The 12,197-nt window shown below is 39.4% G+C and overlaps 1 protein-coding gene across 1 annotated transcript in view; it reads left to right on the plus strand.

Moving 5' to 3' along the window:
* The window catches only part of RTF1 (RTF1 homolog, Paf1/RNA polymerase II complex component), a 28,782-nt gene extending 17,651 nt beyond the window's left edge, over positions 1 to 11,131 (plus strand). Inside the window, exons 7-18 of the mRNA XM_068945913.1 lie at positions 391 to 526; positions 1,147 to 1,324; positions 2,382 to 2,464; positions 3,661 to 3,748; positions 3,835 to 3,942; positions 4,528 to 4,605; positions 5,804 to 5,925; positions 6,281 to 6,338; positions 6,918 to 6,995; positions 8,160 to 8,255; positions 8,539 to 8,650; positions 10,307 to 11,131. Of these exons, the coding sequence (XP_068802014.1) occupies positions 391 to 526; positions 1,147 to 1,324; positions 2,382 to 2,464; positions 3,661 to 3,748; positions 3,835 to 3,942; positions 4,528 to 4,605; positions 5,804 to 5,925; positions 6,281 to 6,338; positions 6,918 to 6,995; positions 8,160 to 8,255; positions 8,539 to 8,650; positions 10,307 to 10,413 (1,244 nt within the window). The 3' untranslated portion in view covers positions 10,414 to 11,131. The remainder of the gene's footprint in view (positions 1 to 390; positions 527 to 1,146; positions 1,325 to 2,381; positions 2,465 to 3,660; positions 3,749 to 3,834; positions 3,943 to 4,527; positions 4,606 to 5,803; positions 5,926 to 6,280; positions 6,339 to 6,917; positions 6,996 to 8,159; positions 8,256 to 8,538; positions 8,651 to 10,306) is intronic.
* Positions 11,132 to 12,197: the final 1,066 nt, after the last annotated feature.

The raw sequence follows: 12,197 nt of genomic DNA on the forward strand, positions 1-12,197 counted from the left end.
CTGCTGGGTTTTAATTATTCTAGCCAAATACTAGATTTTCGTTTTTTCCTTGCAAGATGACAGTGAACTGTCTCTTCCTAATAGTTGTATATCCAGTTGTTATGCCCATCTTGTATTGCTACTTGCAGTTAAATTGAGAAACTGTTTGAAGATGAGTACGGTTGAGATTTACGATGCTTTTGGATACTCCGTTTTATTTGCTTGAATATATACAATGGAGTACCTAGCTTACAGGTGAATTTAAATATGTGGCACATCTTTCCAACATACATTTAACAGTTATCTGCTTGTGCTGCTGTTTTTTAGAACAGTAAAGTTTCAGCTCTGAAAAGACGCTTTCAGCAAAAATCATAGCTTGCCTGTCTCTGTTCTCTCTCCTCCCTCCCCCAGCTGAATTGCTTGCAAAGAAACAGCCATTAAAAACCAGTGAAGTGTACTCTGATGATGAAGAGGAGGAGGAGGATGATAAGTCTAGTGAGAAAAGTGATCGCTCATCTAGATCCTCATCCTCTGATGAAGAAGAAGAGTAAGCAGCAACGCCATACTGTGATTACTATAACTGTGTATTTTAAAAGACGCATATCCACTTCATGTGGACATGTACTGTTTGAGATTATTTGAGGGCAAATTAGTGTGTCTCAGATGGCTTTGCCTCTGGGCACCTGTGGAACACTTAGCGTTGAGATTTGGGTCCTTGGCCTCTGAATCAGAGCTGGGACGGATTTTATCATGAACTGGTTTGCAGCTTCCATTTCCCTGCTGTTACCTTGACTTCCACTTGTAAGTGGGAATTGTTTACAGGTTGGTCTAGTCCTACAGTTTAGTAGCTGCAGAACCCATGCAAATTTTAGCCTGGCATATCAGTAGGAAGCTGGAACTGTGCCAGCTTCTCTTGAAGCATTGGCCTATAACTGCCTTGGTGCATCTGAGTGTTTATGCTTTGTGGTAGCAGTGGGTAAGAAGTCCACTCATCAGGACTCTGAACTGGGCCTTTTCTCGTGAATGCTAAATTTGTACATCTACAGTCATTCTCTTTAATAGTATTTTAAATAGTTGGCACTTACACTGTACCTTGCTCAAGACCCTTTTGTTTGATAATGTCTCTTTTTTTTTTTTTCCTTTTCCTTCTCATCTTTCCCAAACTAGGAAAGAAGAAATTCCTCCTAAATCCCAGCCAGTGTCCTTGCCTGAAGAACTCAACCGAGTACGGCTATCGCGACACAAGCTGGAACGCTGGTGTCACATGCCATTCTTTGCCAAGACAGTCACTGGCTGCTTTGTCCGTATTGGCATTGGAAATCACAATAGTAAGCCTGTTTATCGGGTGAGTTTAGTTCCAAGGGATTTCAGTTATTTTGTAGTGTTGTGGCATAATATTTGCTACTTAGCATTTCTCAGGAAAAGTACCTGTGGCCATTTGGGTAATTAGTATGAAAAGACTGATTGTAACCAGAAAGCATAATCAGTGCTTAGTGGAGGAGACTGCTTTAAAAATAAATGCATCTGTGGGACTAGCTAGGTGAAGAGATGAAACAGTTTATTGGCCTTTAAATCAAGCTGATTTGTGCCATGTGGTTATATATAGTGAGATATATATATATAGATATATTGCTATGTATAGTGATTTATACACCATTATATATAGGGATTTACACTGTGAGGGATATATATCTCACTGTATATAGTGAGAGAGAGGACGCTAAGAAAGCCTGTTCTTCCAGCTCTGGTTCATGCTGTCCTGCCTTTTCATCTGTTTTGCAAACTAGAGTTCAAGATTCTGCTTTGACCAAGTAAGGATGAGTAACGTTCAATTCTTATTTCTGGGAATGCTCCCAAGTTATTCTTATTGCATGGTCTCAGTTCTTGCTTTACAAAGTATTTCTAGTATATCTGTGCTCTTCAGAAGAGATGACGATTGAGAAACAGTTTTGTTCTGCTTCATTGCTGCAACTGCACAATCATAGCATGCAATAGAATTCTCTAAAATTGCTTTAAAAAGGTACTCAGAGGAGCTGTGTTTAGTATGTGGGCAGCACTGGGTATAATTTATTTGGAAGATACATTAACTAAACCTGTGTGCTTAATGGAAAACATGATAGGAAATGTAGGAAGATGCACATCACTTGGTAGGAAGGTAGACTGAGAACATATGAAAATTCCATCAAGCTTTCAGATAATATAACTTGCCAACTCAAAGGTGACGTATGAAGCAACTAATTTAGTACCTGATAATATACAGTGAAAAGTCTTGCTTTCCTTGCTGTAGTTAGAATTGTTAATTGGATTAAGTTTTCTTATCTCTAGTGAAAGGGCTTAAATATGTTCTAGGAGCAAAAACGCCCTTTCACGCGCTCTCTCGTGTATTTTTCTGTGTGGTATAGGTCGCTGAAATAACTGGTGTGGTAGAGACTGCAAAAGTCTACCAGCTTGGCGGTACCCGAACAAACAAAGGACTACAGTTGCGGTAAGATATAAAACTAATCCTCACAGTTCATAAATCAATGTCTCTCTTGATAGCATGTGGTGGTCCATGTGTGGTTTGGAGATGAAAGCTAAGCAAGAAAGTGAGTCTTGCTGTGGCACTCTGAAAGTTCTTCCCATTGAAGGCATAGTGAAATGGCAAGTCTCACCTGAGGACCTGTGATTGTGTTGACATCTGAGCATTTCATTTGCATTGGTAACCCAGCATTGTTTATATGTACCTGTTGGGCTTTGCCATATTTTTTTTTTCCTATCTTTCTCCACCATTATTAAAATTAGGTGTTAGAAATGTGTCACTTGCATCAAACACAATCACATGTGCCTTTGTGTTACAATATCAACAGCACTTTGGAGGGAGGAAGCTGAATACAGCATCAGATTTGTCAGTTGTTCTTATGGCTATTATAAAGATCACAAGGTGCAGGCTAATAGTTACAATAGAAAACATTCTGGTGAGCCAGGATGACAAGATGTTAACTAATTGAGTAAAACAGGAACACATGTGAAGAATGGACATGGGTGCACGCTTGGAGTAAAAAAAGACAGTCTTACTTGAATGCATCGTGATATTTAATAGCTTCTTGGGCTGTTAAAGGCTTGCTCTCTCAGGAGAGAGAGCTTTGTATTTAAATTGAATTTTGCACCATGACAGCTAGTTTTAGTAGTGCTTAGTAGTAGCAGTAGTTTAGCTGGTAGTGCCAAAGAAAGTGCTCAGCAGAATATAATCCTTAAGGATTTCTGGCTCTTGACTTGCTGATGAACGAGAAATTAGATAGGGGTTGGCTTCAGCATCATATAATTCAGTCCAGCTTAAAGGTGGTTACTACTGATCAAAGCAGAAAGTGAGTCTTATGTTTCTGAAGGTCATGCAGTGGGTCACTGGATACGGTATATAAGGTCTAGGTGTGAGATAGGTCTGTTTGTCTCCTCCTGGAGCTGTTACTGCCACAACTGGATGACTGTCTCCTACAGACTCACTATGACTTGGAGCTGGTAACTGTCTAAAGCTCCTAAACAGCAGTTGACCTGTTTGAAGTTAAAAGTGGATAGCATGTGAGCCAAAAGAGTAGCCTCCACAGCCTCTAACCTGATTTGGGATTCCTCAAATCTGTTTACACCTATAGATCCAAATCACAGCTCTCTACCATCAGAGAGAGATGTTACGTTTTCTTGTTGCAGGCATGGCAGTGATCAGCGTGTATTTCGTTTGGAGTTTGTCTCAAATCAGGAATTTACTGAAAGTGAGTTCATGAAGTGGAAGGAAGCGGTAAGTTTGCCAAACTTAGTTTCTTCCCAGAAGCCTTTTGCTAAGGATATTTTAAGTGGAAAGTAACATCTTTCACTTGTGTTTAGATGTTCTCTGCTGGGATGCAGCTACCCACATTAGATGAGATAAACAAGAAGGAAGTGTCCATCAAAGAAGCCCTCAACTACAAGTTCAATGATCAGGACATTGAGGAGGTAAACAATGTGTTTTAGTGAGGTTAGGGCAGTGCTCAGAGGTAACAGGAACTCAGAGCAGAGCATTAGCTCTTCCAAAGCAAAATGATCATGGTATCTGCTTACTAAAAAGAAAAAAGGCTCAATGTGAAATCAGATAACTGGATAGAGTAGCTCAGTGATCCAGCTCTTGTTCGGTGCTCACTCTTGCTTTATTCGACCCCCTGTGCCCTGTTCCCTCATTTTGAACTTGTCCTGCAGAGGTCTGAATTCCCAACTTGAGTATGATGACTTACGTTTTCAAGTTCTGAAAAGCTAACAGTGTCATGATAGATGCATTTATCATGGTTTCTGTAGCTTCTTATTTGCTTAATACTGACCAAATGTGATTAGTGTCAGGTTTTTTGTAGGTCATAAATGAGGGGAATGGAGCTCTAACGCATTACCAATTTGCAAATTAAAAAATGCAGCAGAGAAAGAGCATGTAAAATTCTGTGGCAGTAAGTACATTTCTTAGGTGGCACTCATCTGTCGCTTCTAGTGTCCAAGTACCGAAACAGTCATTTAATAACAGGAGATCCTTGCTGTTTTCTTCGTATCTTACAGATTGTGAAAGAGAAGGAAAGGTTCAGAAAAGCCCCTCCAAATTATGCCATGAAGAAAACTCAGCTTTTGAAGGAGAAGGTGAGAGATGAGATGATGCCTGCAAGCTTAATGCAGTCTTTGATTTTGAAGAACTGGAGCTGAACTGGATTTTGGCAGTAGTCAGCAGTAAGCTTGACTTTAATTATGCAGCTAAAAGGCTGATTTCAAGGTTCATTGCTGGGTTCAGAATACTTAGAACCCAGTTTAAGCTATTATGTTCTTTCACTACGAGCAGCTACTCTAGCTATCCCTTTCCATGTCTTTTGGAGAAGAAGCTCCTAAGTTGATGATCTGTTGTAGAAACTCATTTTCTTTTTTGCAGAGTATCCCTAAGTAACACTTGAAAGCTGAATTCTTTTCCCCTCTTCTCTGAAAAAAGAGCATGTGTTGAATTGTCTTTTACCCAGTGATTTATATTGGAAAGCTTTATACTGAAAAGAATGCATTGCTGAAGTATTTATTTGCCACTGACCTGCTCTTACGTGTAAGCCTCCTGGAACGAATAGACCTAACAGTACAGGGCTTTGAGTATTCTACTTGAGAAGCCAAAGCCCAGAAGTCAAGTAAAGAAGCAATCTTAAATATCTCTGAGGATAAAGATTGATATAGCATATTTTTTGTTTGTGTAGATCTCTTTCTAGCCATTCATGCTTCAAATACGATCAAAACAAAGAGTTCATGTTCTTTGCCTTAACTGTATGGTTTGGTCACCATTTTACTATGCACAAATATGTAAGCTTTCCATTGTGGAGACTGCGATTGCTCTCTGCTGTCACCAGGTGGCGTAGTAAGCTATTATTGCTGGTCTGATGTTGCAATAGGGAGATTCAGACTCTCCAGAGTAAGTGGCAATGACAATTGCAGAAATAATCACTCTCTTCCTGGGCTGGTAATGTCAATATTAAATGTTATTCAAAGCTGTAACTTAAATCATCTGACTGATTATTTCTCCTATTCATGCTGGGACTGGTGTTCCTAAGTCTTCAGTAGTTTCAAGGGTTTTGAAGGTTTTACAAAAGTGTTTTGGAATAAGAAGTCTTATCTCCTCCCCCCCCTTTTATTTTCTTTGCTTCCATATATAAGTACAATTTAGCTCCTTGTTGTATTCTTACTATAAGGTGTGGAACATTTGCAACTGGAATAGGGTTAGCTAGTTGATTCCTAGATCTGTCCTTCGTTTTTCTGACTAGCTCTATGCAAAAAGAGTTATGCCTAATGAGTTACTGTTTGGTTGAAGGCCATGGCTGAGGACTTAGGGGACCAAGATAAGGCCAAGCAAATTCAAGATCAGCTTAACGAACTTGAGGAGAGAGCAGAGGCCCTGGATCGTCAACGAACAAAAAATATTTCTGCAATCAGGTAAGAAACAGCTACTGGGAACTTTCTAAAACAGTATCAGTCAGGATACGCAGTGAGGAGAAACTAGTGCAGTAGTGAGTTAATTGCAAGGTTTTGACTCCTCTTTTCTGCATGATGTATTCCTGAAGTGCATATCATGATGGCTCTACTAGTGTTTGCCTCTCTCCACTCGCTTGTATGTGTCATTCAGTTAAACAGCCAGAAATAGAAACTCTGTTCCCTACCCCCCAGGTAGCAGTTCTGTTGCAATAAGAGTAATTTGTGAATTCATGAGCATGATGAAGCTGCAAGAATGTTGTCAGGCATTCTGTTGTGTAGGGCTTGTTAAATAATAATTATTTATTTATTTTTGCAGTTACATCAACCAGAGGAATAGAGAATGGAATATTGTAGAGTCTGAGAAGGCTCTTGTGGTAAATAAAACTGAATTAATATTTCTGTACAAGAAGAGATGAATTCATGTGAATGGGGATAATTGCATGCTGAAGTTGTTCTGCTTTTTAATAACCCATAAAATCTTTCAATGTATCAAGTGATATTTTGATAAGAAGATAGCTTTATCTCTTTGATCAGCTTAATTATCAGGAGATTACTGACTGTAATAATGACTTAGTACATTGCATCCCCATTTTGTATGGGAAGGGAACCAGAAACCAGACTTCAGAGGAGAAAACAGTAAAGGAAATATTTTGTTCTCTGTGGTGATGCTTTTATTTGAGAAGAGTTAAGCTTGTTAACAGAAGTTTAGGCCCAACAGTTACCCTAAGAGTTGTACAGCTACTTTCTGTGTTATATTCAATAAGGCAGTCTTCCCTTTGAAGAACAGCACTGTGGATGTGACATTCTTTCTAGTGTGTACTGCTGTTGCTTTTTTTTCCTCTGACCTTAATAGCATATGTAGTTGGGATGGGGAGATGTATGGGGTGCTGTGGGAGGATTTACAAGGGTGCAGGTAGCTAACTGTGCAAAACCCGTGTACTTTTCTTCTTCAGGCTGAAAGTCACAGCATGAAAAACCAACAAATGGACCCCTTTACTAGGCGGCAGTGCAAGCCCACGATAGTGTCTAATGTGAGTGTAATACTGAAGGCAACTGATCACCAACTGAGGCAACTTGCAGAGAGAGAAACCAATGTAATGCAGAAAGTAGGAAAAAAAGTAGGGTAATATTCACAATCATTCCCAACTGTGCCATATGCTATTGAAACTCCAGATGCCAGAGTGAGGTATAACTGAGTGAAATCCTGGTCTCAGTTTCCCAAAAGAAGGAAAAAGCAGTACATCCACTTTTCTGTAGCAAGGTGTGAAGGCCGTAAGTGTTATGGGTATGTACATGGAGAAGAAACTGTGGTTTATGCTTCTGTAGTGAGTTCTTGTATGTATAATTACTCATAAAATTTAGTTACCATTGGGAAGACAGCTTGCTTTAGCTGTGAGTTTCACTTCTAATCAGTTGAGACTTATTCTAAAAGATCTGGCAAGGAGTGGAGGCTAAGCATGTTGAGGCTGTGATGGATAAAGTAGCTGAACAAACTTTCACTGTGATGCAGTGGCAAAAACTGCTAGTGCAATCCATAGCTATATAAATGGTGGATAGCCAAGTTGAGTGATTAGCTCCTCCTTCTAAACAATATGGCTTTGTTAAAGTCTATTCTGGTGTTTTGTATGTGATTCTGATATCAGTATTTCAAAAAATTGATTGCGTTGGTGCTCATCACACACAAGATATGTGTAAATGCAAGAAGGTAAAGAGATGGAAAAAGCATTTCATTGCAATGCTTAAACTAAATCTTTATTGAAAAGAAGAATCATAGTTGAGTAGCTTTATTATGGTATACAGCTATTATTACCATGTGAAGTCTTTTAAAGATTTCTTCTCTCTAGTAGAGTATTCCAGCCAGAACTGTTAGCTAAAAGCAAATACATCTAAAGTTAGCATTAAGATCAGTCACAGGAACAAACCACATCAGAAAGTAATTTACTTCTCTTAAGTGAAGACTTTCTGGAGGATAACTTTTATTCAGTACTCACTGTTGGATGCATTACACAGGTATCTGGATGATTTTAATGGTCTCCAAGATCCTGAAGGTTTGGTTAACTGATCTACAGCCTCTTATGGTTTTTAGATTCATGGATATAAGCACTTTCTTAACCAAATGGGTGATCTTCTATAGTTTTCACCAATTTAATTCTTTCTTTTTTTCTTTCCTCCCTCTCTTCTCCCTCTTGCTACAGTCCAGAGATCCTGCTGTCCAGGCTGCCATCCTTGCACAGCTAAATGCAAAATATGGATCTGGTGTACTACCAGATGCTCCAAAGGACATGAGTAAGGCAAGTTCACCTTTCTGTCTCTGCTGCGTTTCCCCACCCCTCATTGTCACCATTTTACTCTAGAAACCTGTGACTAACAGTAGATGTGCATCTTCAGTTTTAGAAATAGTATCTTGAGGAGCACTATTCAGAAAAGGAACAGCTTTTTCTTCCTTGAGGAGAGAAAATTAAGTTCCTCTAGCAATAGGATAGCAAAACTAAATATGTATGTGACAGGAGTGGGAGGAATTACTCTTATCTGGACAGATATGGGTTGTGGATTTACCTGTAGTTTTTATTTCAGGGTCAGGGGAAGGATAAAGATGTGAACTCTAAATCAGCCAGTGACCTCTCAGAAGATCTTTTTAAAGTACATGACTTTGATGTAAAGATTGATCTTCAGGTTCCCAGCTCAGGTAGGTGTTTCAGTTGTGTATGGCAAGGTAATCGCCCATATCACTATGGTAGAGCTCAGTTCCTCCAGAATACAAATCAGTAGTGGACTTTGAGATGGGAGCAAGCGCTCTGTTTGTTGTCTTGGCAAGTACCTTGAGTTGAGGAGAGGGGGGATGTGTGCTAGTGATGTCCATTAAGAGAAAAAGGAAAGAAAACAAGAAACAAGCTATGCCATGTTAGACAGAAAGCCTGTATATCCTAGTATCCTTGCTCTGAGTGTCTAGGGAGAAAAGGAGTAAAGAATTTCCCAATATGCTCTTCCAGTCTACAGTATCTGTGGCTCGCACAATCCTTGAGGAACAGCTGATAATCTTATATTTTAATAAGCCTTGATATCTACCTTGATACTTACTCTATGAATTTGTCTAATCACTTTTGAAGCCAGATAAGCATCTGGTATCTGTTATGTCCTGTTCTATAGTATGTCCACATGTTACGTGGTTAAAATATTTTTATCTAGTTTTTGAACCTGCTTCTTACCAAGTTGCTGCTTCCTAACTTTGGTAATAGAGATAGCTTTTTCGGTGTCTTCCCCCCCCCCCCCCCAAATTTTTGTTTATAAACTATCTCCATAAGCACACTTGTACTCCCTGCTTAAACTTGCTGACTGTTCCAAATATTCTTTGTGATCCTGACTTTGTTTGAGGGCCTGAGATTTGTGGGAAGAACAGTTTGGAGTCTGAGCAAACTGTTTTCTAATGGAGGGAAAGCATGGGAGTGTAGCAGTGCTAGTAGACTCATGTGTAGACTCCCTTGTGTTGCTAGAAGGATTAGAGCTGAGGATTCTTGGAGGACAACAATTTAGTTGATCTACTGTAGGAATTCACAAAGATTTAAAACCTTGTCAAGAAGGAAAGTAGAAGAGTTGAATCTTTCCAAACTAGATGAAAATTGGAACTCTGGACATAAGATTGTGTAGAATAAAGTAGGATAACAAGAGCAGACTTCCTGAAGTGGTGGGGGAAGTGAGAATTAGGAATGTCAAAGAGTTACAAAGCAGCTGAGGGCTGGGCACTGATGGACACTGAAAGCCAGGAAGGGGCTGAAAAGAGAAGGATATGAGAAAGAGAAAGAATATAGGTAGAGGTTTAAGTATGGCTGGTTTTTTGTTTGTTTGTTTGTTTTTTTTTCCTCAGACAGAACAATGTTTGGGCATCTTGCTTTGTGCAACCTCATTTCTTAACAGGAGAAGAATGTGGGGCTTGGTTAAAGCATGCATCATAGGCATGGGTAGGAGGTCTGACTTCTGTCCCTTTATTACCTGTACCTCTACCTGTTACCTGTGCTTGCTGTTGTCATGGGGTAATGACCTATCAGAGAAATTCGAGAGCTTGGCCTGAAAGCTCTGTTTGTATTGTTATTTCGGTGTGCTGCAGAGTAGTTTTCTTAGGAAACGGAAGTTTATTGGCAGTAAGCAGGATGAACAAGTTGAGTCAGGACTGAATATCTTTAACAATAAACAACTGTAAACTGGCTATTCTATTAACTGAACATTTAAACTGATGTTTTCCAGAAAAGCCAAATGTGATCTCATGGTGAAGTTGTCATAAAAGCAACAAGTAAAAATCCTTAGTTTTCATGTACTTCGGTCCTCACTCTTCTCTTATCTCCAACAGAGTCTAAGGCGCTGGCCATCACCTCCAAGGCTCCACCAGCAAAAGATGGTGCCCCTCGGCGATCATTGAACTTGGAGGACTACAAAAAGAGGAGGGGGCTTATTTGAGCGTGCCCACTCTGCTGCTTCTGATCCTGCATGCTCCATGATGATGTCCTACCTTTTCTTCCTCCCTTTTCAGTTCTCCTGTCTGGGTTGGAGCAGCAATGGAGCTGGGAAGAGACTCTTTAAAACTGCCAGTCATCTGTAACATAAACCATTCAACTATTTACTGTATAGACCTCCCTTCTTGCCCTTTCTTCCTGCCCCCCTCACAAATGTGGATCTGTGCTATTTGGGGTTCTCCCATTTCTTTTAGTTTGAGGTTTGTTTTTATTTTGTTGATGCAGCTCGTTGGTCCACTCTGTGTTCAGTATTAGCCTGAGGTCTGGATTTCCATAGGAATCTCTTTGGTGGTTGCAGAATCAGCACTTGGTGATCTCCCCTTACATACCACCACAGGCATGGTGAATAAACGTTGGCTCAAGACCTTTGTGGCTGGAAGGTCATCTGCACTTTCTTCCTCCTCTTCTTCCTCCTTCATCCTAGCTCTGGAGAAGGGAATCTTCAAAAACTGGCTTAGGTTCAAAGTGTAAATTTTTTTGGGAGGGTTGTGTGACTTTTTTTCAGGTGTTTTTTATCATTTTTAAGCTGCAGTACTATTTGTATCCGTCTGTCACAGTTCTTTACGGCTGTTTTGAATTTCTACCAGCTGTACTTGAGCATCTGAAATTGCAAGAAAGAAACTCATTAAATGTGATTCTTCTTACTAAAGCGGCTTGGCTGATATAGCTGTTTAACTTTATGTTCCTTTTTTTTTTTTTTTTCCTTCCTTACACTTAACTGATGAGAGATATGTACATAGATCTTGATGTGAGACTTGTCATCTATAGCACACCCAGAGTCTCCAGCTGTAACTGAGTGGAGTAGCTCTTTATGCGATGCCCCTGGGGTGCTCATTGATTGGGATTTAACTTCTCCAAGCCTCCAATATCACATATTTAAGTCATCTTATCTTCACTGGGTTCCAGCTCAGGTTTTGTTTCCTGCTTTTGTGAACCATTTAAACTTGGCTTCTATAAACAAACAAAAATTTTAATGCTTTGTGTGAAAGGGGAAGGACACAATAGTAGAAAGGTCAGTGGGTAACATACAAGAGCAGTAGCTGACGCATGTTTTTCATATAAACTGGTACATGTGCAGTGCAACACTAGCACAAAAATTGTATGACTTTATGGAATGTTTGACTGGACACAAGGTGACAGCTCAGTTATCACTCAGGTGTAAAAAATCAAAGTGTAAATATAAGTGACATTTTAAAAAGAGCTTTTCCAAACAAGATACAACTGAATATATGGAGCTAAGAACTAAATTAAAAGAGAATTAGAAATCTTGCAGGTCAGAGGCCCTCGTTCAGGTAAGCGTGCAAGCACGTGTTTGTTCCTACTCAGGCCAGTACCTGTATGTTAACTTGAGCACTGAACTGGATAGGAATATTTCTGGGGGACCCTGAAAAGGGAAAATGCTGATGCTCTTCCTATGTCAGAGCATTACTGTTTTTCTGAAATCATACACTGGTTATTTTTAAACCTGTGTTTGATGCTTTCATGTTGGATTCTTAATGTAATTTTAATCTAGTTCTTATATTTAACTTTCTCTTATTTCTTTTTTTATGGTAGTTTTAAAGAAACATCATGTAATTGTGTGCAGATTGATATTATAAACTGTGTATAAAATGAAAGTCAACCTATGAAGCAGCTCTTAGCTACCATGTAAACAAATAATTAGGGATCCTTCCATACTTATTTACTGAATAGTCCATAATGCTAGGACTCTCGCATGGATTATTCTGT

The sequence above is a fragment of the Struthio camelus genome, chromosome 5 (assembly GCF_040807025.1).
Source record: "Struthio camelus isolate bStrCam1 chromosome 5, bStrCam1.hap1, whole genome shotgun sequence".
Lineage (NCBI taxonomy): Eukaryota > Metazoa > Chordata > Aves > Struthioniformes > Struthionidae > Struthio > Struthio camelus.